General features: G+C 40.5%; 1 protein-coding gene across 3 annotated transcripts in view; it reads left to right on the top strand.

Annotated features, from left to right (window-relative positions):
* CNTLN (centlein) overlaps nt 1-26450 on the top strand; it is a 175818-nt gene that overhangs the window by 24686 nt on the left and 124682 nt on the right. For all 3 annotated transcript variants that reach the window (XR_014163921.1, XM_081893798.1, XM_081893797.1), the window contains exons 3-7: nt 3801-3885; nt 11390-11524; nt 12155-12334; nt 17599-17732; nt 24792-24954. Coding sequence is in view for 2 of the 3 variants with exons in the window: in XM_081893798.1 (XP_081749924.1) it covers nt 3801-3885; nt 11390-11524; nt 12155-12334; nt 17599-17732; nt 24792-24954 (697 nt within the window). In the remaining variant the exon portion in view is untranslated. The remainder of the gene's footprint in view (nt 1-3800; nt 3886-11389; nt 11525-12154; nt 12335-17598; nt 17733-24791; nt 24955-26450) is intronic.

The following is a 26450-nucleotide window of genomic DNA, read 5'->3' as shown; positions in this document are numbered from 1 at the left end:
ATTTCTCTTCAACACCACTGCTTTGCATATTTATTATAGAAAAGATAATATTTTATAAACTTCAGCAGGGCACCTTTGAAAATATTTGCGGTTTTTTAGAAACTGCAGGTTCTATTTTCACACCTCATTCGTAGTTAAATGCTTCCTCGTCGTATCCAATATTTCATTTTTGACAACTCATTAAAAATGGGCCAAATCCCAGAAAATATGGTCCTGTCATGTTGTATAATATATAGCGTGGGCCATATGCAATAGAAAATTGTTAGTTAATGGTTTAGTATAATTTCTCAGATTTTTTGGCTTTCGGTGGCTGGTGAAAACTGACTGTGAAAAATCCATGTGGTTAAATACAGCTCTGTTAAACATTTAAAATAGGCGGTACTCGTGGGAAAAGTGATTGGAGCTTAAAACTTGTACAAATTGACAGCCTCTCTTCACTCCATTTTTCATCCTAAAGAAGTCTGCAAATATTCTTAGCTCACATCATTATTGCTCATCAGTGGTTCTAATTAGCTAAACTGGAGTTTGTCTCGGTCATTGATCATCATCAACTCTTTGACAGTGCCTGAATTATGTTTTTTTCTTATTTGGGCGAACACTTTTTAATGTATTGTAGGCATGTACAGTGTATATTAATTGAATCAACCATATTTTTTTTCCGACTGTGCCATTTACCTTTATAAGCAAGCCTTTCCTCTGCTTCCACCCTTTCCTCCCGTTTATCATACTTAAAATGTAGCAGTGGGTTCCATGATATGCTAGTAGCTTGAAGCATACAGCAATATTACTTAGCGCCTCTTCTGGGACCTTCCCTGTAATGAGTATTGGAAGTTATCCTATACCACCAGGAGGAGCTGGTGATAAAATTCTATACCAGGTTTTTAATTTATGCTGCAGCATCTACTTGCACCCACTGTATGTAAAAATTGGAGCATTTACACAGTATATACAATGATTGCACATTTCTGACTTAGTTTGTACTGCAACCACTCTACTAAAGGCTGCTTACCAAAGGAACTCTCCCCCCCCCCCAAGGTGTTAATTTTCTCCCTTTTCTTTAATGGAATGTAGATACATTCTTGGAATTCTCATTTGTGCCCCTGTTAGACACTGGGAGTGATATCTAATTTGTGGCGTTCTACTTGTACAACAGATTTCAGGCTGTATATACAGTGGACGCTTGGATTGCAAACGTGATCTGTACGGGAGGCACGTTCGCAACCCGAAATCGCGCAACCTGAAGTGTCTGTAACCCGAGGTATGACTGTATGGGGCTTCCCTGCTACCCCCCAGGTTTACAGCTTGCTATGAAAGCGAGAGAGCTCATGTGTGCAAGAGACAAAATAGGGCAGAAATTGGAGCTAGAGGGAATAGGATGGCAGAGACTTTGCAGCAGAAAATTACAATTCTGGGATTATTATTAATTTAAGGCAATGAGGCATTCATCCAGTGCCCATCGCATTTATTATGGCTCCTTTCCCCAAATGTTTAGTCTAGTCATAGCATGCTCTTTAAAAAAGAAAAAAAAGAAAAAGCAGACGGAATACATTAAGAAAACATTCTATTGAAAAATTATTCCTAAAATAAGTATGCCCTTATTTATTATTTATTTCTTAAAATTTATGCACCTCTTGTTTAAAAAGAAGAAACAAAAAGAACTTTCTCATTGAAGTATGTGAAGCTTAAAGGTAAAGGTAAAGGGACCCCTGACCATTAGGTCCAGTTGTGACCGACTCTGGGTTGCTCGCTCATCTCGCTCTATTGGCCGAGGGAGCCGGCGTTTGTCCGCAGACATCTTCCGGGTCATGTGGCCAGCATGACTAAGCCACTTCTGGCGAAATCAGAACAGTGCACGGAAATGCTGTTTACCTTTCTGCCGGAGTGGTACCTATTAATCTACTTGCACTTTGACATGCTTTCAAACTGCTAGGTTGGCAGGAGCAGGGACTGAGCAACGGGAGCTCATCCCATCACGGGGATTCGAACCGCTGACCTTCTGATCGGCAAGTCCTAGGCTCTGTGGTTTAACCCACAGCGCCACCCACGCCACAGAGGTTGTGCTTGGAACAGACTTGTATAAAGCCTTGTATGAAGAACCGTCAAACACTCTTCAGATGCGGATGCTTTTTCTGTGCCTCTTCCAGGGCTGGCCACTTTGTGCATCCTTTCAATTTTTTCCTCCTGGTTTCTCTTTCCTGTGAGGGACAGATTCCGTATCCATGTTTACTACTTTTTGTCTGCTTACAGATTCCAACTGTTGGTGGAGTTTTTGGCGCTCCTTTGATCACCTTTCATTTTTCAACACACTGTTGTCATTTACCCTTCATAATGGCAAAAGTTGCTAAGTCAGGGTTCATTAGATTTACCAGTGCATTCTTTTTTAATTAATACAGTTAATTATCTTACTCTTGCCATGCCCTCTTTCCACTCATTGTAGGTGCTTTATAAATAATGATATTTTATCTTACTGCTATATACTTTGGAAAGCAGTGACATCACCAAGCCAAGAAAAGGTGTAGGATGATATTTCAATCTTTATTGGAATAAAAGATGTGGTTGCTAAAGCTCTCTGGTCCAACTCTACTGAATAATAGGCAAATGTGTGTGGTTTTAGTCTTTCTGTATGGTATATTGAGTATGTATGTGTTGAGTAAACTTGGTGTTTTAGAAGAGCAATGACCACTTTCTTCAGCTTGAAACAGTAGAACCTCACTGGCTAAGTCATTCAGGTTCCAGAATATATATATATATATATATATATATATATATATATATATATATATATATATATATATCTATATCACTGGTGCTTGACTGAGAGTTTGGCTTCTCAGGCTAAAAAACCCAGCATTGTTTGCACATTTTCCCCTCAGCCGGAAGATGACCCTTCCTGCATCCCCAGGGGGGTTGGGCTAGATGTCCCTTTGGGTCCCTTCCTACAGTTCTATGATTCCATCAGTGAACGGAGTAGGTCTCTAAACTATTGCCTCGCAACTGCGAGGTGAGAAATGACAACTGTGAAGGTGGAGATGCTCTTTGTCCAGCTGGCCAGTCTTCATTTGGATTTTTTTTACAATTCCTCCAAACATTACCCACAACTAAATCAAAACTCCTGAGGCACAATTGATTGCAGGATTTGTTTAAGAACTGTATAAACAGGTTGCAGTAACTAAATGAAGAGTAAACCAGCAAACCTGATGAATGCAGCTAAGAAGCTGGCACCATTTGTTTTCTCTTTCTGTTCCCATATTATCATCCTAGTTGAAGTTATGATACACAGGTTGGGATGGTTGCCAATTTGGAACTTGACTGAGGAGAATAAATCATTAGGGAATGAAACATCTCAGCCCTGAATTTACCAATTGTTGACGGTTTTAGCACAATATAACTTTTGCATTTACCAGTGGGAAAATGGCAATGGTCCTCAATTTGTTGCTCTTTTTATATCCCTAAAATGAAACCCAGATTTTATTTGATATCAATAATGAGGAAGCAGGTCAGTGCTCATAAAAAAGGCTTCATTTGCAAGATACTCCATATATCTTTTTTTAAAAGTAAGCATATCTAGTCTTGGTATCATAAATGCTGCTTCATTTAGAATAAAGTTGTCTTAGTTGTTTGCAGATAAAATTTGCTGTCACTTGCCATATGTTCCATGATTAATTCTGCAAGGGCTGTCAGCCTTAGATAATTTAATTTCCCATGCTTTAAAATGACATTCATTATCAGGACATGAAAAATTCAAATGATTAGCAGCAAATTATGACTAATAAGTGTCAATATATTTTTGTTGTTTCTAGAGAAAAGCAGAAAGCTGAACTCAAGGACAGGAAGGTTTTAGAAATTTTGCAAGTTAAAGACGACAAAATACAGACATTGGAACAGGTTAGTGTAATATTTAAACTAACAGGTGAGAATAATGTTGATTCTTCTAATTTGGCTTAATCCCTATTGTTTGAGTTCTGTTTCCTAAAGTGTAAAGAGCTACTAGAGGGCTCTGGAGCTTATCCAGCTCCCTGAACCCTACTGTATTTCCATATTGTTTCCAGTTTCCAACTTTTCATTCCCAGTTTTCAACCTAGAGATGAAGAAAGTGTAGCAGTTGATGAAGTTGGCAAGAGCATTTCACTCTAATTCTTCTTCAAGGCACAGCTCCTGTAAAACTAGCTGTCATTGTTTTTAAAAATATATTTTTATTAAAGATTTTCTTGGTTTACAAAGGTACATATACCTTGTCTCTTTTTTCAGGTTGCATAGTCTTTCTTACAAATCAGTTACATTGGTTGTGAGACATAAGTGTTGAGTACAGTATCAGGTTGGGGAAGAAGAGGGGGAGAGGAGGGGTGGGGTGGTGAGGCTTATATTATTTTGTATAGGGTATATGTGGTTTTGTGTCAGCATCAGTTGGGTAGGTTCTCTTTCTCTGTTTATTACATTTCCTTGGTAGTGAGAGGGATTGGGGGGCAGGATGTGGTTGGTTGTCTGTGGTTGTCTGCAGTGGGGTTTGTTTGCATTTGTGAGGGGGGGGGCTTGTTGGGTCAGGTAAGCCAGATTGATTCATATGGTGTTGGTGGATTCCTGTTGTTGTCTTGTTGGGCTGTGTGTGTGATAATGGGGTGCCATACTTGAGTGAAGGTGTCCTCTTGTATTTGTCCCTGTGCCAGTTTCAGTTTATTGATTAGCATTTATAGTTAGGCCATTTCCCATACATGGTCCATGTTTACGCCTGACAGGTCTCTCCAGTGTCTGGCTAAGAGGCTTCTGACTGCTGGGAGTAGGTGGGTTATAAGCTCTGTATAATGTGAGTGATCATTATGATCGTGGATGATGTTCAGTAGGGCCAGTTCTGGGGTGAGGTCTAATATCTGTTTAGTTACCGTATTTTTCGCTCTATCAGACGCATCAGACCACAAGACGCACCTAGTTTTTGGAGGAGGAAAACAAGAAAAAAAAATTCTGAATCTCAGAAGCCAGAACAGCAAGAGGGATCGCTGCACAGTGAAAGCAGCAATCCCTCTTGCTGTTCTGGCTTCTAGGATAGCTGCGTAGCCTGCATTCACTCCATAAGACGCACACACATTTCCCCTTACTTTTTAGGAGGGAAAAAGTGAGTCTTATAGAGCAAAAATACGGTATTTTGCATATCTCTTGTAGGACTGCTGTCCAGAAGGGTTGGATTTTAGGGCATTCCTACCACATGTGGAGGTATGTGTCTGTGGAGGTACATCCTCTCCAACAACTTGGTGAGGTTCCTGGGCATATCAGCGCCAGTTTCTGTGGTATTAAGTATCACCTGCAGGTAGGCAATGTGTTTATGTATGAGGTGATGCATTTTCTTTTGGTAGGATTTCCCAATCTCTTCACATTTAATGTAATTGCTTTTAAGCTAGACATTTTGCATGTCTATTTTATAGGATGATTCCCTGCCAACCCGTCTGGGTTGTCCTGTGTTTCTCACCTTATGTTGTCTATCAAACCTAGTGTGTTGTGCTGACATATAGTGTGGTGGGTGGGGGAAGAGGGGGTTAAGAGTTAGGGGTGGGCTGAAGATTGAGGGGCAGGTTATAGAGAGTAGCCTATATGTAGTTATATAGGTGTTAGTTTGTTTGTTATATAGTTGTTTGTTAGCTTGGACCGTTTGGCTCCCAGCCGGTTGGTCCTGTGTCTCAGCTGGCATGGATGGCCCTGTCTGAGAACAGGCCATCCCCCCTTTCGCTTGTGATAGGGGTGGGTCAGTGAGACTGTGTCAAGCACCTTTGTGGCACTTGTGTTGGGTGTAATGTTCATTGGTTTGTTGGGGTATTAGGGTTGTGTATGTCGGAGGTGGATTCTTATTTTTGTTTGTGTGCTTATTTTTTGTGTATAGTCATTGGAACGAGGGGTGCATGTGGTTGGGGGGAATGGGTTGTTGGTGTGGGTGGTGAGTTCTAATCATTGGCAGTTGTTTTGGAGCAATATTTTCATTTATTATTTGTATTTGTTCCAGATAAGAGTGATTAGAGCATGTTTATACAGAAGTAAATCTGTTCAATGGGATTTACTTCTGAGAAAGTAGGTATAGAATTGCAGGCTTAGATTCCTCCTTAGGCAATTCCTTAATAAGCCTTAAACACAAACATAATAATTTTCAGATCACAATAGTGAAAGAAGGGGTGGACACATAAAAACCAATATACGTCTTTGAGTAAGTACATTTTTCTCTGTTATAAGCATTCAGCTTTCAGAAAACCTGTCAGTGCTGAGCTCGGCCACTTGGATGCAGCAGAAGATCTACTCAAAAACCATTAAAAGAGTTGCTTATCTTGATTTTTCTGTCTTTATTCTCTACTTACACCATGTTTCTGAAATCATCAAATACTAAGGATATTTCCCCACATGTCTTTCAAGTGACCTTTTCAATTAATGCAGGTTTACGTTAATCAGCTGTGCAGCTAGTTGTTTGTCAACCACATGGGGCAATGTCACTTTTGCCTCATGTGCATCCTGTACAATTGGCTGTTTGAGATGCATTTGACTAATTATCATCCATATACACAGCCTAGGCTTACCCACTTTGAGGCACTGGTTTACCAAAATCCAGTAAGACACTTTGTCTTCTTTTTTATTTTCATTTCACCTCTTTTCTAGGATGCTCAGCAACATGCATGGCTATCCTGGTTTTTACCCTGAGATTATTTCTCAGGTAGATAAGGCTAAGAGAAAAAAGAGGGGGTGAGTGTCTGGCTCATGGTCACTTAGTGAGCTTTATAGCTAAGCAGGGGTCTCAATCTGGGTCTCCCTGATCCAGAACTATTGCTGCTACAGTTGGGTGCAATTGTGTAGGTTGCTGGTGGAAAACTGTGGTTGTACCTGGAGACAACCTGCAGCCACTATAGATAGTGACACTTTGTGCCTTAACATCCTGAACTATAGTTGTCTCTCCAATGACAGAGAGAACAGCAGTTAGTTTGTGGAGAAACAAGACACCCATGATGTTGGTAGCAAGTAGTGCAGAGGTCACCAGTGTTGTGTTCTCCAGATGTTGTTGGACCCCAGCTTTAATCAGCTCTAGCCAGCTTAGCCAACAATAAGAGTTGTAGTTTAACAATATATGGAGGGTACCTTGTCAGCTACTACTGGATTCATGTTCATTAGCTGAAACAACAATTATTATAATAACTGGGTGCTTATTAGGAATTGTTAGGTTAAGCAAGAGAGGATGTTATCAGCTTGGATCTTCTTCTCTTTTAAATGCTTCAGATTAGCTCCTTGCTCCTAACTCTGGATGTGCACTCACTTACTAATTCCCCTGAGCTGATGTTCTTCCTTGAGGTGATAGTCACCCGGTGTAGGGAACTGGAATGCTAACTGCAGCTTTGTAGGAACTGGCTTTCATTAGTTCTGGTAGTTTCTGCATTTCTGGTAGTTTTACTATTTTTCAGATTAATTTCATCTAACTATTGGTTATAATTGTAGCAATTGGTGAGGAAAGATTTGTTCCGAAGGTGTAGTACAGAAGATTGGGTTATATCTAGTAGCATCAGGAATACTACATTGTATATGCATGCTGACCCACAGTTCATGATGAATATTCTGTTACATCTTTTGGGTAGCTAATTAGCATTTGTTATTTGTGAACTGCCATTTGGTCGTCTTGACATGTGGGTTAGCAAAATCATTAAAATCAGTTTCTCATTTTTCAACAGAAAACTGCCCTGAGCCCTTGGGATAGAGTAGGTTATAAATCTCAAAATAAATAAATGGAAACATCTTTTATTTATTTTTTAACTTTAAAATGAACACATTTAGATCTTGAAATACTAATTTTGTGGGCGTTTTTTTTTTTAAAAAGACCTGTAGTTCAATCTCTGTGCTTGCAAAATCATGAGCTTTAGCGTTTGCACAGTTGCGAAGACTATGTGTCGTCATTGCAGGCACACAGATCAGAAAACCAATGGAGGGAATGTAATATGTGGTATGGCGTTAAGTTCTGTGAATTAGTTTCAGGGCTTGTTAATGTTAATTAGTTTAATACAGGTAATCACATACTTGAAACTGGTGCTAATCCACATTGCTTACACTGGAATCATCTAGAAATCAGTGATGTGTGTGTGCTGGAATCTAAGTTGGCGTTTGGGAAAAAAATTATGTTGGCATGCATCAAATTGTGTTTCTCTGGAGAGGCAGATTTTCCATGGCCCTCCCATTGGCTTTCCTCTAGCAGAAAATACTACATATATATGTGCAGATTGTAACCATTGCAGTTTTTGCACCCATTGAGTTTTTGACTGCCTAAAGGTTTGAATTTGGATCTGGCTTTGTTGAGTCCCACACTCTTCCCATACACGGCACTAAATAAAGCCCTACCCATACCTTTGACTCTGACCTCTTCAAAGGTTTTCCCTTTTAGGATTAGTTCAAACCGCACATTTTTAATCTATGCAAAAGACCCTAACCATTGCTAAGCTATTTGTCTCCATCAATAAATGCAATAAGCGAACCATGGAACATATAAACGGCAGCAATGTTTGTGCCCAACAACAATTAAGGGCAGCTTCCAACATGTATAAAAACATAAGAAAGCATCAAACATGAATAGTAGCAATCTGATGCAATATAAAAAAGTCAAAATGACTACACAGTGCCTTTGTGATACAAAGAATTCCTGGTGACACAGAAATTATCATGTCCACATTTTAGGTTTGTCCATGTCTGTTGGTGGCTTTAATACTATCTCAGGTGACAATGTAAATCTTGTTCCTCCTGTGTAGTCCACACAGTAGTCTCGAAATAAAATGTAAAGAAAATATGCTCACTTGTTTTTTCTCGGGAGATGAAAATTAAGGATGAATAAAAGTACAGTAAACCTTTACCTTCTTTTTTTATAGCACTGTTATTTAATTAGCTTTCAGTTTTGATCTGAAGAGACTAAAGCTAATCTTTTTGTCCTAGACCTTGTAATCTTTCAAAACCTTATCAACCAATTATACTCCAGAGGGGTTAAAACAGTACTAGCTGCCTCATTATCTCCACTTGAAAATCTTTGGCTTGCTGTGCAAATCTATATTAAAGCCCCCTTTAATAGGTCCAATTGAAAGAAACATAACTCTAGCTTCGAGCATTAATTAACTTTAATACATTTCGTTCTTAACTTTTACCTAGCCTATTTATTAATTCAATTTTCTATACCTTGATTAAATTAAAATCATATTGTAGAAGAAATTACTGTAATATTAATATTTTTTGAAAGATGGAACCTCAATAAAACGTTACTGGCAAAATGGGAATATTTCATCATGATAAAAAGAGACAGTTGCAAAGTGTCATGCAACTCTTGAGCAATTGTAAGAAATGTAACATGATTTTTGGAAGGCTTGAAAGAGGCCTGTACAATCATCAGTCGAAGTGCTGAGTGGCCAGAATTGGAGTGGGGAACCTTGTCTGGCCCTCCCAATCTGACCGTGCCTCTACTGAAAAGGGTATTTCACTCACAGCTATTCGTCATGATTTCTTTAGAGTCTAGTCCAAGCCTCCAAAGGATAAGGTCCATGGGGGCAAACTGTGACCCTTTCCCATCTGTTGCAGTTTTCTGGGGGGAGTTGGAATGGCTGCTGTTTTCATTGCTTTTTCATGTCTGTGTAGGACCATCTATCTAATCCTACTTGCTTCACTATACAGTCATACCTTGGATCCCGAACGCCCTGGAACTCGGACATTTTGATTGTTCCGGTTTGCAAACGTTATTTTGGAACCTGAGCATCCAACAGGGCTTCTGTGGCTTCTGATTGGCTGCAGGAGCTTCCTGACACCAATTGGTTTACAAACGTTTTGGAAGTCGAACGGACTTCGGGAATGGATTCCGTTCAACTTCCAAGGTACGACTGTATCTGTAGAGCTTTTAATCTCTCTGGATTTAGAAATGTATGGTGGAATTAGCGCCATTTTTTTCATCTTATTGCTGTCAGCTAACAATGTTGCATGGCTCACCTGTGTCTGGTATGCATTGCTTGGAGAGGGGAAATTTTGTGTGCTGTTGTTCCTAAACTTAGTGAGATGGAATAGGGATGGGGGGGGGGAATAGAAAAGGGGTGCAGGGAGAGAAATAGATTAGAAGAAGAAAAAGGGGGTACAAAAAGGATGTGGAGAGAACAAAAGCTTGGAAGGGGGTGATATAGGATAAGAGAAAAAGGGAGGTAGTGTGTGACATGCAGTGTAGTAATCATAGATCACAGAATCATAGAATTGTAGAGTTGGAAGGGACTGAGGACCATTTAGCTCAAATCCCTGCATTGCAGGAATATTTTGCCCCATGTGGGCTCAAACCCACAACGCTGAGATTAAGAGTGTTGTGCTCTACTGACTAAGCTATGCTTAGGGCAAATTCCATGTTCATCTGTGGAGGCTTCCTTCGTGTTTTGGAACCCTGATTTTTCCAGAGATCCACACTAAAAGTGCTCACAGTGACGTTGGAAGTCTGAAGTAATGTGTCCCAAAGATGTGAAATATACTAGCCTACTTGTGCTAGATACATAGGTACTGCTCCGGTGAGAAGGTAAACAGCGTTTCCATGCGCTGCTCCGGTTCGCCAGACGCGGCTTAGTCATGCTGGCCACATGACCCGGAAGCTGTACGCTGGCTCCCTCGGCCAGTAAAGTGAGATGAGCGCCACAACGCCAGAGTTGTTCGCAACTGGACCTAACGGTCAGGGGTCCCTTTACCTTTACCTGTGCTTTAAGACCTGCTGTGGTGCAGGGGTAGGTGGCAGGGCATTCCACAGCTTTGCAATGACCATCTCTCTGAGGTGCTTCATGCTCCAACATTGCTTTCATTTTCAGCAAGTGACTGTGGAATGGGGACAGATAAAGATCTGACCTGCCAGGCCAAAATTGTTCCCCACTCAGTTGGTCAGGAGCTGCCTGGGCAGAAATCTGTATGCTGCTCCTAGTGTGGCCAGCCAAAATTGGTGCAGGTTGGAGTGTTCCGGTGGCAGTACGCTCCTAAGTAACTCCATCAACCCAAGATACCCATCGACTCCCACTGACATTTTTTTAAATAAAAAAAATATTGAGTTGGTCTAGGACATTGCCTGATGAACATCTGTATCCTCTGTTTCTGGCTCCTGGGTATTTAATCTTCAGCAAAACGAAAATCTTCCTCATTTGCACAAATTTATGATGTAATGGATCCTTACATTCAGGCAATAGTTTCAAATCCCTCTCTTTTTGATATGCCAAATAGTAATGTAATAATTGGTTTGGTTACTGATAAAATGTTTGTGTTTGTCACAAAGCTGTGCTGCAGGTACAGGCAGATTAGATAAAACTGCAAATGTTTTGCTGCCTGGAAAATGATATTTTGAAATGTGTTGATTTTCACATCATCATCATTATTATTAAACAATCTTTCTTAGAGAACATGTGGGCAACAAGAGGAGATAAACAACCTGGTACAGAGAAAGCTTGCTGTGGATGAGGAAAACGCAGTCTTGAAGACAGAGCTCTGCATCTTCCAACAGAAATGTAAAGATAAAATCCAGGAACTTAAGGTATATTGACTCGTACATAGTACTAAGATGGCCACAGCTTTGAAGTAGCTCTTTGAGCTGCATCTGTCTTTGTGGCATGGAAAGTGACAAGCTCAGAGGAAATATAGCCTTAGGCCTTAGGCTGTACCTTCCAGTCTTCTCTCACGCGCAAAACTCGGAGAAAGATGCTTTAAAGTGAAGAATCCACGCTTTGTAACTTTTGAATAAATAGTTAATGATGGAAATGGAGCAAAGAAAGTAGGAGTGTGAAGATGTGGCTTCGTGTAATTAGATTCTGATGGGACTGGCATTATTAATTGATAAAGCCGAGGTCTGGGAGGATATGTCTGTGTGGGTCTCAAAAATAGCTGGGGACAGCATCAAAGGCAGCTTGATCAATTAATGGGCTCTTTGCAAATGTGTACTCATCAAAGCTGTCATCCAGCTAAAAAATATGACCCTTCCACCTGCATGAAAGAGGCCAATAAAAGTACACAGGTGACCTTGGCCATCAAATATAGAAGAAGCTGCTGCGAGGGTAAAACTGCACAGTTTATATTTGCTGATTAGTTCTCACTTTTCTCCCCCGCCCCTTCCCCTTTTTCCTTGGTTTTGTTTTTGTTTATCGGCCCTTGTGGTACTGTTGTACAGGACACTAAGGAGTGTGCACTGAGAAAGGAAGAGCAAAGCAGACTGGTTATAAAAAACCTGGAGGAGGAAAATGAGGGATTAAGTACACGCTATGCTGACCTGCTAAATGACCTGGAGAAACTGAGGAAGCGGGAGGCACAATGGAGAATAGAAAAATCTGGCATCGAAGCAAAAATAAAGGTATGAGGAGGAAGAGACTCCTGGATGTGATTTCGGCACCAGCTTCTCACAGGCTTTATGCTACATGTTATTTTCTTTAAATAACAAGTTATATATTCATAAGTACCAATGGGGACTGACATTCATTTACATTCCTTCACTTAAGACCCAAAGCTTTTTAAAAATTGATGTTGCAAAGCAGGAAGCTGACTTCAAATAGCCACCCTAAAATGTAATCATTAAATAATAAAAGATATTTCATTCAAATATAAACATGTAGTTTTTTTAAAAAATAAAATAAATAGAAATTATCCTATCACTCCAAGATTTCTCCCCTCAGTGAGATTGGCAGCCCAGTCCTGTGCATAAAAATGATCTGACCCAAAGGTGAGTCATTTCTGTTCCCAGCAGTCCAGAACAGGTTTACTTGGAAGTATGACCCACTGCAATCAATGGGCCTTACTTCCAGGTAAGTGTGCAAAGGTTTGCAGTGGTCATTTCATTTCTCTAATGTTAATGTCATGAATTACAGCATGTTGTAATTAATTGTTCTTAAACTTTGCAATACATTTCTATCATTCTTTAGAGAGCTCCATGCATGTTGAGTTTTTATATTGTATCATTTTGCTTTCAAAACAAACAACTCTTTGGAGTGATTCTGATAAATATGCTGACTCTTCCATTTTGTTAGGATGTCTCACATATACAGATTTCGGCGTCTGTTTGTGCATATCTATAGCAATATTTGGTGTGATGTATCTAGACTTCTGTGAGATCGAAATTCTTAAGACTAAATGCCACTTACATAGCTATAGCATATTTGTTGCTTTTGCACAAATGAGACACCCACAGATAGATAAGCTATGAATGCTTTATAAATTAGGCACTTTAAACCCTTGAATTTTTCTCATAGAGATTTATTGCTAAGGCATGGTGCGGTTGTTGAGTGAATCTTGCTATTTCTCTGGACATAATCTATATTTCAGACATGTGTCAGTGCATTTTATGAGGCTTGCCCCCTAGAATCCTGGGAATTGTAGTTTGGTGCTGCTGCAGATAATTCTTTAATAGATTCCTAGTCCCAATCTCAGAACTGCATTTCCCAAGGCTCTTTGTGGAGAAAAAATGACTATTGCATGAGGAGTGTGGCTGTGTCGATGGGTGAGTGTCAGTGACCTAGGTTTCACCTCGTACTATTCCTCACATTTCCCTAATTACTCCCTAGCTGTCTCCTGAACCCCTCAATTGCTTCTTCTAATCTCCTTCTCACTCACCTTGCTTCTCCCAAAGTCCCACCTTTTGCACTCTCTCTGCCTCTTCAAACTAGTTCCCTTGTTTTGCTCCCTCCTCATTTCTTCCTGCTCTTATGCTCTTTTGCCTCCTAAATCTTTTTCTTTCTATCACCATTTCTCATGTCTTGTCTCTTCCTTGGCTTTCTTCACTTCATCTTTTCTGTCTGTTTTCCCCTCTTTCAACTCAATCCATTCTGTGCATCCCCTACTTTGTCTCTTTGATAACTTCAGCTTCCCTTTCGTCCTAAAACCAATACCACAAATGCCTTGAAATGTTGCTGTTGCTGCTCCTGTCGCTCCCACCAGCTTCCCCTCTGCCGGCCTCGTCTTTTTAAATACATAGTTTTATTGATTTCCAGTATAGAACAATTACAAAAAAAGAGAGAAAAGGATACAAAAACAAAATCCCAACTTGCCCCCTCCCCTCCCCCAGGACAGATTAATCTAGTTAAATTTTCCAAAGTCTAATCTGTGATTTTGGTAGTTGCAATTCTTCAGTATCATCAGTAAAGCATTTTATAAAAGGAGAAGGAGAGAGTGGTGATGGCTGCTGCTCAAGCTGACCCCAGAACCATGACCTATAGAACACTCTGACACAGATTTTTGTGGGGAACTCAGACCACCCAGTTACCCAGCTTACCAACAGAAAGACACAAGCAAGCGCTGGCCTGATGGCTGCTTGATCCCTGGAGCTCTTAGCAGGAGAAGAAGAGTTTGGATTTGATGTCCCGCTTTATCACTACCTGAAGGAGCGGCTAACATTTTCCTTCCCCTTCCTTCCCCACAACAAACACTGAGGTGAGTGGGGCTGAGAGACTTCAAAGAAGTGTGACTAGCCCAAGGTCACCCAGCAGCTGCATGTGGAGGAGTGGAGACGCGAACCCGGTTCACCAGATTACGAGTCTACCACTCTAATCACTACACCACACTGGCTCTCCCTAACCTAGGGTTAGGGTTAGAAAGCCATCAAGCAACACAGTCTGAATGAACTCTTAACAATCACAAAGAAACCTACCAAACCACCCAGATCGACACCACACAAGATCTAGTCCAAGGTCAACAAGAAGACTAAAATGGCATCGATTAAGGGAAAAACAGAAACCAAAGAGACAAGTTCCCCAGATAGTGAATACGCAACAGTACCAAAACAGAACCTGGAGGAACTTGAATTGAAACTGAAAGAAGCCATTTGAGGCTCTCTCATGGACTATGCAAAACCTGAAAAGAACCCAATGACTCCCTTGGAGCAACAGATCAAAGAACTGAACTCCAAGATGGAAATTCTTATGAGCACCATCTTCAAATATAAGAAGTACAAGTAGTCCATGTCTAGAAGTAAAACACAAATATAAGAGATACACTAGCTGACTTGGAGAACTGCCTCCAGAAGCTTCCCCAGCTTCCCCAAACAAGTGGAGAAGAGAGACCCAGCAGGCTCTGGAGCAATAGAAAACACATTTGCTGCATCATCCATATAACAGCCCTTCAGATATTTGAAGATGGCTATCCTGTCTCCTCTTAATTGTCTCTTCTCCAGACTGAACGTACACAACCCTTGATTCTCAGTACTTAGTTTCTAGATCTCTCGTCAGCTTTCCTCCTTGTGCATAGTCTCTGCTTGTTTCCTCTTATGTGTCCATGACAGTCATTTGGAAACCTGTTGCTTTATATGGGAAAACAATTCCAGGAAGAAACTGTGTAATTTGAAGGAACTTCTACATTAGCATGCTTTGAATGCTATGTTGGATGGATTTTTTCAGAGTTCCTCACCAGTCACATTCCTGATTTTGTGTTTTTGGGACATCTGAAGTTTTATCAGCTCTGCTGATGTTTTCCCCTTGTTAAAATGCTTGACAACCTAGAGATCTAAATCAGAAAGCTTATTTTACTTTAGCAGTCTATTTCCCAGAATGGAATTCTGCAATTTGAACTATTTACGATATTAGAGGGTTTCACAAAATGCCTGACCCCATTGCCTGCTCATTTGTAAAAGAAGATGTATACATTTATCTGTGTATACATGACCAGCTCATTAAAGCAAGCTCCAAGGAGGCAATCAATTCACATTGATCGCATTCTCACACTACTGTAACCTTTTTCATAATAAACGATGAGAAAATCTCTCTACTGTTCTGTGGCCCTGGAATAGGTAAGAGTCATGACCACTAGAAATTATCAACAGACTCCATGCCTTAGTGTTTCCTGTAGCCAGCTGTTCTCTAAACTGTGGAGAACCCAAATCCAATGCCCGTACCTTTTAACTAGTGCAGTTACTAGAAATATGAAAACTCTATAGCCTCATGGCAAGGTTTGTGTATGACGGTGGTCGGCGAACAGTAAGAAATATGCTGCAATCAGGGAGGAAGAAGAGAATTTTCCTTTTTTTCTAGGGGTACTTGGTAGAACCTCTGGCCAGTTGACACTGTCACCATTTAGAGCATCAAGAACCCATGAGTCTGCATCCTTATTCCTGATGCACCTCAGCTTTCCATAAGTCCCACCTGATCCAAGCAAGACATAATTTCTTATTGTGAGTCAAGTTAAGAAGCCCAAACCAGGAGACTTTATACCAGTTCACAACAGTGACTTGTTCTTATGTGATATCCAGCAAACTTAACAAGGCCAATAACATTTCTGAAACCATTGAGAAATAATGTGTGATGATTTCATTAAGCACTTATTCATTAAATACAGTCTACTCTGGGTGCATCCGTACTGATCTTATTTATGTGATCTGATTATGGGTGGTGGTGGAGAGAGTTTATTGCTCCACTTCTAAGTTTTCTCATGGGTAGCTCGTACCTTGTTTTTTAAAAAATAAGTTTTTCCAAAATTTGTCTAGTGACAGGTCTCAGTGGTGTCCAGAGGCACCATTCTTGTTGAACTAATTTAATTTGATATTGTCCCTCACAATCCTGGTATTACTTAAGGCTCCCCTGTTTTCCCCCCTTTTTAAAGTGCCAGATACTGTATTTCCAATGATAATTTTTCAACCTACAGGTTGAATGCAGAGTTACCATGAACTTTCCTCATGGGATGTTCCTACTAGAGGAAGCAAGGGAGGAAGTGATTTTTGCTGATTCCACTTCCCCTCTGCGACCTTTCCACAAACAGAGAGAGTCCTTCTCCTCATGGAAGGAACATTGTGGTTTTAACCTTCTAGCTTTGGAAGTGACTTCTGTAAAAACACATGTGTCTACATGGTCAGGTATCACATTGAAAACGAATAGCTCAGTTGGTAGAGTTGGGTCATGGATTCGAGTTCCACGTCGGGCAAAATATTTCTGCATTGCAGGGGATTGAACTAGATGACCCTTGTGGTCCCTTCCACTTCTGTGATTCTATGAGCTGATGTTATGCTCTGAATTTATGTGTGATGATGTTACTTTTAATTTTTTGAAGTGGGTGCTATAATTGCATCATGAATAGCAGACCTGTATTAAGCAGTTTTGGCTCTGCAGCAAAAAGGCTATGTTTTAATTTCATTTACAACAAAAAGGTACCATCTACAGCAGCTCTTTTTTGGCACCCACATGAAACTTTTGAGCCATGAGTTTGCCATTCTTAGTTTGAGCCGGTAGCTAATTATCTATGAATTAATTGGAGTCACAGAGTTTTCTTGGTAGACAGAACTTAACTCAAAGAGCCAAGCTTCCATGATGTGATGAGGGTTGTTTTACTGCCTACACCATTATTTAATTTAGCTGCAGATACCATTTTAGTTTGCTAAGCTTTTAGCGTGAGTTGAAGTTCCACCACCCTATTGATGTTGAATTGTTTTATCCTGCTGTTGGTTATGGCTGATTTTAGTAATTTGAATTACTTTTTTAAAAAATTCTTTTACGCAGCTTGGAGTTTTCTAAATACAGAAAAGTAGGGTGTTGTTTTCTTAAAAAGGGGCAAAAATCCATACTATTTTTGATCCTGTTGTAATGATGTGCATCCTTTCATTTCTGGTTTAATTTTGTCTATAGCATAATATATGTTTTCCAGAATTTGGAAGCTGATTTAACAGAGGCAAGTGGGCAAATGGAAACCTTACACAGCAAATGCAATGATCTGGCATCTCAGCTGGGTGTTAAGCAGACTGAACTAACACAAAAAGATTTGGATGTGGCCAGAACTAGGTATGTATGCAATGTTTTTATAAAGGGTTTGTGAGCATTCCCATGATAACGAATATGGGGCAACATCAAATGGTTTGCTTTTTGTAGTATGTTTTGTGCATTATGAGAAAAGTTTAGAATGTCTACTGTTTACGCTGACTATCTCAATGCCTTTTGACTTCTGTTATGGACATTATTTAAAAATTGCACATCTCTAATTAGCATTGGGTCAAAGAGTTCTCAGTCTCTGCTGCAAGTCACAAAACATCAATATGATTAGTAACATAAGCAATTAATTTGAGAGGCTAAATGCCCGAAACTGACAAAAGTTTGAAGCCTAACTTTCACTTTTTAATTAGAGTTAAGTCTGACAGGTCAGCAGGAGTCTGCTACTAAAGGTTTAAAATGTTGTGATTTTAGCTTTATCTGAGCGTTTCACATATTAAGTTGGATCATGAGGATTAATACTGCATGTATGAAATATGACTGACACGTAAGGCAAGTCTGAACCAAGAAGCACAAGCAGGGCAAACTTACGTTTCGGCTAATACGACTGTTGCTATGCGGGAGCTTAGATCAGTGTAAATAATTGGAATCTTATGCTGTCCCCAAAGAAATGTCCAAGCACAATTAACAGCAGTAGAAAAATGAGGGAACGTATTAATGATGACAGCCACTCAGAACCCCTAGGAACTGTCTCGCAATCACCAATCACAGTGTTGCTGCAGATGATGTCCCATATTAAGTGTGCATAGATTGTGCAGACAGTGGCCATGTTTTGGATGTGAGCTGGCAGTCAACGGCTAGGCAAATTAGTTTGTGCTTGGGCCACACTCCTTTCTACCTCACAGCAGGGGACCAAACCCAAGACAGCTTTGCTGGACGCACTTCAGAACCCCTTGAAGCTATCCCACCAATGCAGGAACCTTTTGGGTAGTGCTGGTACGACACATATTGCTGCTGCTCCCTGCTCAAGTTGGCATTATCTGTTCAGGCATAATGTCTGGAAAGAGCTTATGTCATCTCCAAATACTGATGTTCTGAACGGCCACTGTGCTTATCTAGCATACATTTAGCTTTCCATAGAAATGCCATGATGCCTCTACTGTTTGCTTCCGCTCTTTACTATAGGTTATTACAACTCCCATCATCTCTGTGCACTGGCTATGGTAGCTGGGACTGATAGAAGTTGTAGTTAAACAACACCTTGAGGGTCACAGGTTGGCCATCCTTGTTTTGCAGTTTTATTTTCTCCCATGGCCTTTCTGTGCCTTTTCTCTCTGTGCATGAATTTAAACATATATGTGCATGCACACAGAAGATAGATTTCAATTATTTGCATGCTACCTTTCATTTCAAATAAATACAAAAGCAGTTTGTAGGACAGTAAAAATGACGTTTAACAATAACAATAAAAAACCAGTGTGTCTGAAGAAGTGTGCAAAAGCTTATACCCAGAACAAACTTAGTTGGTCTCTAAGGTTCCACTGGACAATTTTTAATATATTTCGACTGCGTCAGACCAACATGGCTACCTACTTGAATAAAAACCCAATAATCAGTGGCCTCCTCCAGAGGGAGATCAACTTGTAAGGGAGGTGCCAGATGGTGAAATTCCTTCTCTTCACTCCTGTGAGGTAGACCTCTGCAGGCTGTGGTCTGGTTAAGAGGGATGCTTCCACAGTTCACAGCAATCAGACTGGTCATTGTGGCAGAATGAAGTTCGCTCAAATCACCTGGTTATTTAGGGCTGTATAAGCCTGTACTTTATAAGCCAGTGAGAGCTGGACCATAAAGAAGGCTGATTGCCGAAGAATTGATGCTTTTGAATTATGGTGCTGGAGGAGACTCTTGAGAATCCCATGGATTGCAAGAAGATCAAACCTATCCATTCTTAAGGAAATCAGCCCTGAGTGCTCACTGGAAGGACAGATCCTGAAGCTGAGGCTCCAAGACTTTGGCCACCTCATGAGAAGAGAAGACTCCCTGGAAAAGACCCTGATGTTGGGAAAGATGGAGGGCACAAGGAGAAGGGGGCGACAGACGACAAGATGGTTGGATAGTGTTCTCGAAGCTACCAGCATGAGTTTGACTAAACTGCGGGAGGCAGTGGAAGACAGGAGTGCCTGGCGTGCTCTGGTCCATGGGGTCACGAAGAGTCGGACACGACTAAACAACAACAACAAGCCTGTACTTAAACCTCAAACTTTGCTTAGTATCTGACAGCCAGTGCAGCTCTTTCTGAACAATTTTGCATGCATGCAGTGATGAAGTGGGCACTTGTCTGTGGAAGATTATGCCACGATAGGTCTTCGTTTAATGTGTCACAAACCTCCTCCTTGTTTCTGCGGTAACAGTCTTGTCCTCAGGCTGGCATTGGAATGTTTACCCATTGGGGACATCGTGAGACTCAGAAGCAAAACATGCAAAGGTTTGCACTGTTAACACAGCTGCACCTCTGGAACATTTGCACTTTATATTCTAGGCAGTAATTCGTCTATATGATGTCCATGGCAATAAGTAGCCTTCAAGGAACTTGTGTGGTGGTGACAGAATTGTCCGTCTTTACAGTGCACAAAGCCAAGAAAAAGATAATGCCATTTAGTATGCAAGTAGAAAGTAGTGCTGAAGAAATTAGCATGATAGTCATTGTTTATAACCCTATAAGGCTCTTATTCTGTGCCTACAAATAAACATATGACTATGACTGTGAAAGATCTACAATACTTGTTGTTAGTATACCAGTAAGACAAATCTACAAAATATCAGCAAGGGTTATCCTGAGGATGATAGATGCCATGGGCATGATGTATGTTCATAATTGCCACATCTAGCTTCTGGATTGGAAAGTTGCACTTCAGTTTGAAACCACTAAGATTCATAGGACTTAATATTCAGTTCAGGTGTGAACTGGGTGCTTGGAATGGGAGCCTAAGTGAAACTCTGACATACTTGCTTTGCAAAGAAGCTGCGAAGGATATTGCTTCTCCAATTGTCCAACTTAAAATTATTTTTATTTCTTGCTGTATCTTTTCATTGTCTGTGGTGCATATCTATTATTGGCTCCCTACAGTTCACAATGTGCAGATTCTGAAATCAGCTTCAGGAATGCATGCTCCTTCCTCTACTGCACATTAACTCTCCGCTTCAAGTGCTGGCATTAGCACTGCCCCAGTGTACAGCTAAGTTAACCATGGCTAAATTAAACAGGGTTCTCAAAACCACTTGAAACCCCATTTTCAGTCACCCACATGGATTAGACTGTGCACACCACTTGATCACTAAAGCTTAAGACATTAATCTGTGTTCAGTGATCTTTGCTATTATTCCAATATGTTGCGGGGAGCTTCCTCTGCTAAAATTGTGTTGCGTTGGCTACATCACAAAATGGCAATGCCTACCTTTATTACTTGGCCAGAAAACTAATAGGGGAAGAATGACGTCATTGCTTATAATTACCTCCCCTAGTCTCTGTATTTGCATGATAGGAACTGGGATAAATGTAAATGTATCCCTTTCTTGTTTGTATTATTTGGGCAAAATTACTACTTTATTCAGTCCATACATGTTCAGAAACCTGCAAAATTGAGCTGTGCACCCAGCAGAATTACAGCTGAAGCAGTGAACCACTTACTAGCAACCCTGTCGCTTATGCTCAGGTCCTTTGTTCTGCTTTGTTGTTTAGACATTTACTTGTAGGGCATTAACCTTGAAATGTGCAGATAAATGCTTGGAATTGTGAGCTTTGAGGTCTCTTCCTTTTATAGTCTTCGCGAGGCTCCATTAAAACTGCTAGGTTTTGAAAAGTATCCTGTGATCAACTGCAGCATCCCTGCTGCTTGGCTGCTCTATCTCTTCTTACAATGTAATGACTGTGCTTTCTATGAAAGTTCGCTCGGCAGGAGAAGGCTTTGACTTCAGCAGCTGTGGGAACGAACAGAGCAGCTGCCTGACCTAAAGCTCTTTCATACACACACACACACACACACCCATAGAAAATCCTCACTTCCTCCACCAGTCTGGTGCCCTCCATGGCAAATTTCAGAAGTGGGGAGAAAGGGCAATAATTCCATTTTAAGTATCAGATCTTACTGACATTGGTATCTGCATCAGGGAAATGTTAATTTAATTAAAGTGCATTGTTGTAGCACCTGAGAGCAGATACTTGCTTCAGAAAGAGCAAATTATAATACATGGGTTTTTTTGTGAGAAATGATAATAATCATTTTTAAACAGGGAGATCCTTGAAGTAACTCCACAAAGTTAAATTAGGAGAGGGGATATTGAAAACTTGAGATCAGCATAGAGTCCAGTGGGTTTCATCATCCTTAAATCAATAGCTAACATTAATCTAGCCTCCATTCTATTACCTGCATTTCTTTAGGGGACCCCCAAGGAGATCATAAGCAATGGAAACATTCAGAAGTGCAGGGCAGACCACATTATACCAGTGCCAGGAATCTCAGCACATGATATACTTGTAATTGGTGTTTCAAGCAAGCGACCCCTCACTTTTGGGGAAGTTATAACTGGCATAATACATCCAGTTTGTGCACAAGGTAGTTTCACCGTGCAAGTTGGGCTATGAATATAATCTAGAGCGGACTGCACATAGGCAGATTTTTGCTGTGTTGCTTTCACATCCGCTAGCACCATGGAACTTCCCAGCTGAGTTTGAAACACCCCAAAGTTTAAATGCAAGTTTGAAGAATTAGTTATTTAAAAGAAAGACTATTGTGGCACTTTAAATACTATACTAACAGACTAATTGTGGCATAAGTTTTCATAGCACAAAGTGCTCTTTTCTGGTATTTATAGACCTTCCTATTTGTAGGTTTAGAAGACAGCCTACAATAAAGTTTAATTAAAAATTCATCCAGTAAAATTGAACAGATTAAAAACGTGTTGTAAAGATATATTGCCTAAAAAACTAGCAGTCAATTAAAAGGCATTGGAAAATATAAAAGACCTTTCCCTGTTCATGAAATGTTATCCTGAAGTTAGCCTCCCTGGGAAAGCTGTTCCACAGCAAGGATGAAAAGACCCATCCCAAATAGTCAATATAGAATTGTCACAGGCAGTTTCTCTTGTATTTCCTGGTAATTCAGTCCTACTTTTGCAAGGTACTCAAGAGGGTTGTGGTTGTGCAGCTTCAGATATACTTGGACGAAGAAACAGGTTATCTTCACCCATTTTAGCCTGGCTTTGGTTTTCGTACCAAGACAGCTTTGGTTAATCTGGTTGATCACCTGCTTTGTGAGAAATGGGGGAGTTCAAGTATGCTGGCCTTATGGCTTTTGATACAATCACCCCCCTCCCCCCCATCCAATGGTTGGGGTCACGGGGTTAAGGTGTTTTTGCTGCTACGTACAGGGCCACTTCCAGAGAATAGCATTGGATTACTTCTGCTTGGCCTTCGTAGCAGTTACGCTGTGAGGTCCCACAGGTTTCCTCCTTGTCCCCAGTATCATGTAACATCTAGATATAGAGCTGGGTGAGGTTGCCAGGGAGACTGAGAGTCTGCACCACCAATACATTGATTACTCCCAATTCTGTATCTAAATACCATCCAAACCCGGTACTGGAAGGCATTGACGAGCTGGAAGAGGGCCAAAAAACTGAAACTGCATCCTGACAAAATGGCGGCACTGTTGGTGGGCAGTTCTCATGTCTGAGAATTGGATGTTTGGGCTTTTCTGGAGGGAGTTGTAAAGGAGCAAGTGTGTAGTTCAAGAATGCTCCTAAACCCAATAACTTCACTAGAGACCCAGGTTTGTTTAGCAGCTGTGGTCATTGCTGGATTGAGATTCCCTGGTGGCAGTTTTGCTTGCTCCAAGATCTCCCATTTGGATTACTGTAATACACTCCATATGGGTTACCCTTGAAGGCAGTCCAGAAACTGTAGCTAGTGCCTAACATTGCCGCACAGGTTTTAACAGTTGCACTAGTCGGGAGTCATAATTTCCACTGGTTGCCTTTATGCTACTGAGCATCTAGCATATGTTTCCATTCTTCTAGTAGTAAAAGGCATTATTTTGTCAACTATCTGTTAGCATATTCATTCTCTTGAGTCTTCTGTTTGTTCTGTTACATAATTCATGCCCCTGTCATCTGAATTTCTTTCCTCCTTTGGGGTTAAATGGACACATAACAATGTTTCTGTCTGTTTGTTTCTGTAAACAGCATGCCATTTTAATGGCATTAGGTACCTGATTCATACGGTAAATGTACACAAAATGTTGTTCCTCTGTAATAAAGAGAAGCTAAGATTTTAAATTTTAAAAATCTTAAGATCCTAAATAAATACAAAGAATACTAAAAATAAAAAGCAAGATCAAAATATATAAATCAAACTGAATCACTGTTTTTAGCTATATAGTAGAATGGAAAATCAGAAATTCAAAAGCTAAGCCTTCTTTGAGTGGTATTCAACAAAGTTTTACACAGAATAGACCTGTTAATATTATTCGGTCTAGCATAGTCATGTTTATTGATTTCAGACAAGTAGAAATGTTTGCACTGGCAGAGTGATCTGCTTAGCACTATCTTGAATTCTACCCCCTGTCTTTGGCCTGATATAAGGTGGGTCTTTCAAATTCCTTAAACATCACAAGAAGTTTCACAACACCTCTTTGGACTAGTTCTTAGTGTCCCCTTGTTATGTGTTCCGTTACATAAACTCCTTAGTAGGACATTTTCACTGCAAGCATATTTTATCAGGAATCAAAAAAGGTATGAATAAAAACAGTGAAAGTCACCTTCATGTATCCCTTCTTATGTTTTTGCTTTTAAAAGTATATTGAATAATGAAAGGAGAACTGCAAGTGTTTCTGTGAGAACTTGTTGAAGACCATTTATTTTACCATTCATATTGATGAAATGAATTAAAATGAAAACTGACATTGCAGTTTATATTTCTTTTCTTTTTAGTTCATCACTCTTTCTTATCACTTAATGAATCTGAAACTATAGATGAGAGAGGAAGATTTTCACATAAAAACAGCTAACATAACTGTTTAATTGAGATGATTGCAATATTTCTTTTGCTCAAGTTTCTTGTTTCTTGCTTGCTTTGCACAGGAAGGAGTTGCAGGAGCTGCAGAATCTCTACAAACAAAACACTGAACATGCAGCACAGCAGGCAGAGCTGATCCAGCAGCTTCAGGCTCTCAATATGGATACGCAAAAAGTACTGAGAACTCAGGAAGATGCTCACACAGCTGAAACGATATCATATCAAAAAGTATGTAGGCGCTCCGAAAGTGCGTTTCCTTCTTTACAAGGGCAAAACTTTGCAAAAGTGTCACCTTCACTATAAGTGCAATATGTGGTTGGACTTGTGTGAGTAGTCATTGAAGCTCAGTGGCAAATAGCTTGTTCCATCACTGCCCTTGGCCTCATCACTACCACACTGTTATTGACATTTTTCTCTTTGCAGCTGAGGAAGAGAGGACATATAATTCGACACTCCTGTTTCCAGACGGGGAAAATATAGCACAATCAGTGTGCACCAGTTTGCTGTGTTTCTTTTTCTTATTTTATCTGTTTATTTTAATTAACAAAATGTATATATCACTTACACTATAGAATCATAGAGTTGGGAGGAACCCAAGAGTCATCTAGTCCAACCCCCTGCAATGCAGGAATCTCAGCTAAAGCATCCATTACAGATGACCATCCAACCCCTGCTTAAAAACTTCCAGGGGAGGAGAGTCCACCACCTCTCATGGGAGTCTATTCCACTGCTGTACAGCTCTTACTCTCAGAAAGTTTTTTTCTGAATATTTAGTTGGAATATCCTTTCTTGTAACTTGAAGCCATTGGTTTGAGTCCTACCCTCCAGAGGAGGAGAAAACAAGCATGCTCTCTCCTCCATGTGACAGCCCTTGAGATATTTGAAGATTGCTCTCATATCTCCTCTCAGTCTCTTCTTTTCCAGGCTAAACATACCCAGCTCCTTCAAACGCTTCTCCTAAGGCAGGGGTCGGCAACCCGTGGCTCCGGAGCCGCATGTGGCTCTTTTACACCTTTGCCGCGGCTCCGGGGTGGATACTAGCGAGGGGAGGAGGCGCATTGTGCGCCCCGACACTCCCCACTGTGGCAGGCGCTGTACTGGCTGTGACGTCGCATGGGGGCGGTGCGTGCGTTAGTCACGCACCGTCCTGACGTCACCTTCCCGCCCACCTGCTACATTGTAAGGGGCATGTACGCTGGTCACTGTTTTGAAGGGAAGTGAAGAACACACACATACAAAAAGGTAACTTGTTAATTTAACGTTTATTTCTATGAAGAGGAGTAATTCTGAAGGGACAAGCAAAGAAATAATAAAAAAGTGACAAAAAAGTTATTTTTATAATGACGAGTTTTGCGGCTCCCAGTTTTTTTTTCTTCGGAAACGAGTCCAAGTGGCTCTTTTTGTCTTAAAGGTTGCAGACCCCTGTCCTAAGGCTTAGTTCCCAGGCCCTTGATCATCTTGGTTGCCCTCCTCTGCACACGTTCCAGATTGTCAACATCCTTCTTAAATTGTGGTGCCCAGAATTGGACACAGTATTCTAGTTGTGGTCTGATCAACATAGAACAGAGATTTATAAAAGACAATCTAAAATATTCATTAAGAAAAAAAATAAAATGACCATGTAGAACAACTTACATTAAAAAACCCTAGAATTTTCAAAGCAGTTATACTTAATAAAATTGTGTGTTTAGAATTGCACACCAAAATTACATGCTTGGGTGGGC

This window comes from Podarcis melisellensis (genome assembly GCF_964234715.1).
Source record: "Podarcis melisellensis genome assembly, chromosome: 17".
Lineage (NCBI taxonomy): Eukaryota > Metazoa > Chordata > Lepidosauria > Squamata > Lacertidae > Podarcis > Podarcis melisellensis.
Note: the sequence above shows the minus strand (reverse complement) of the source record. Positions and strands in the feature narration are given on the sequence as shown.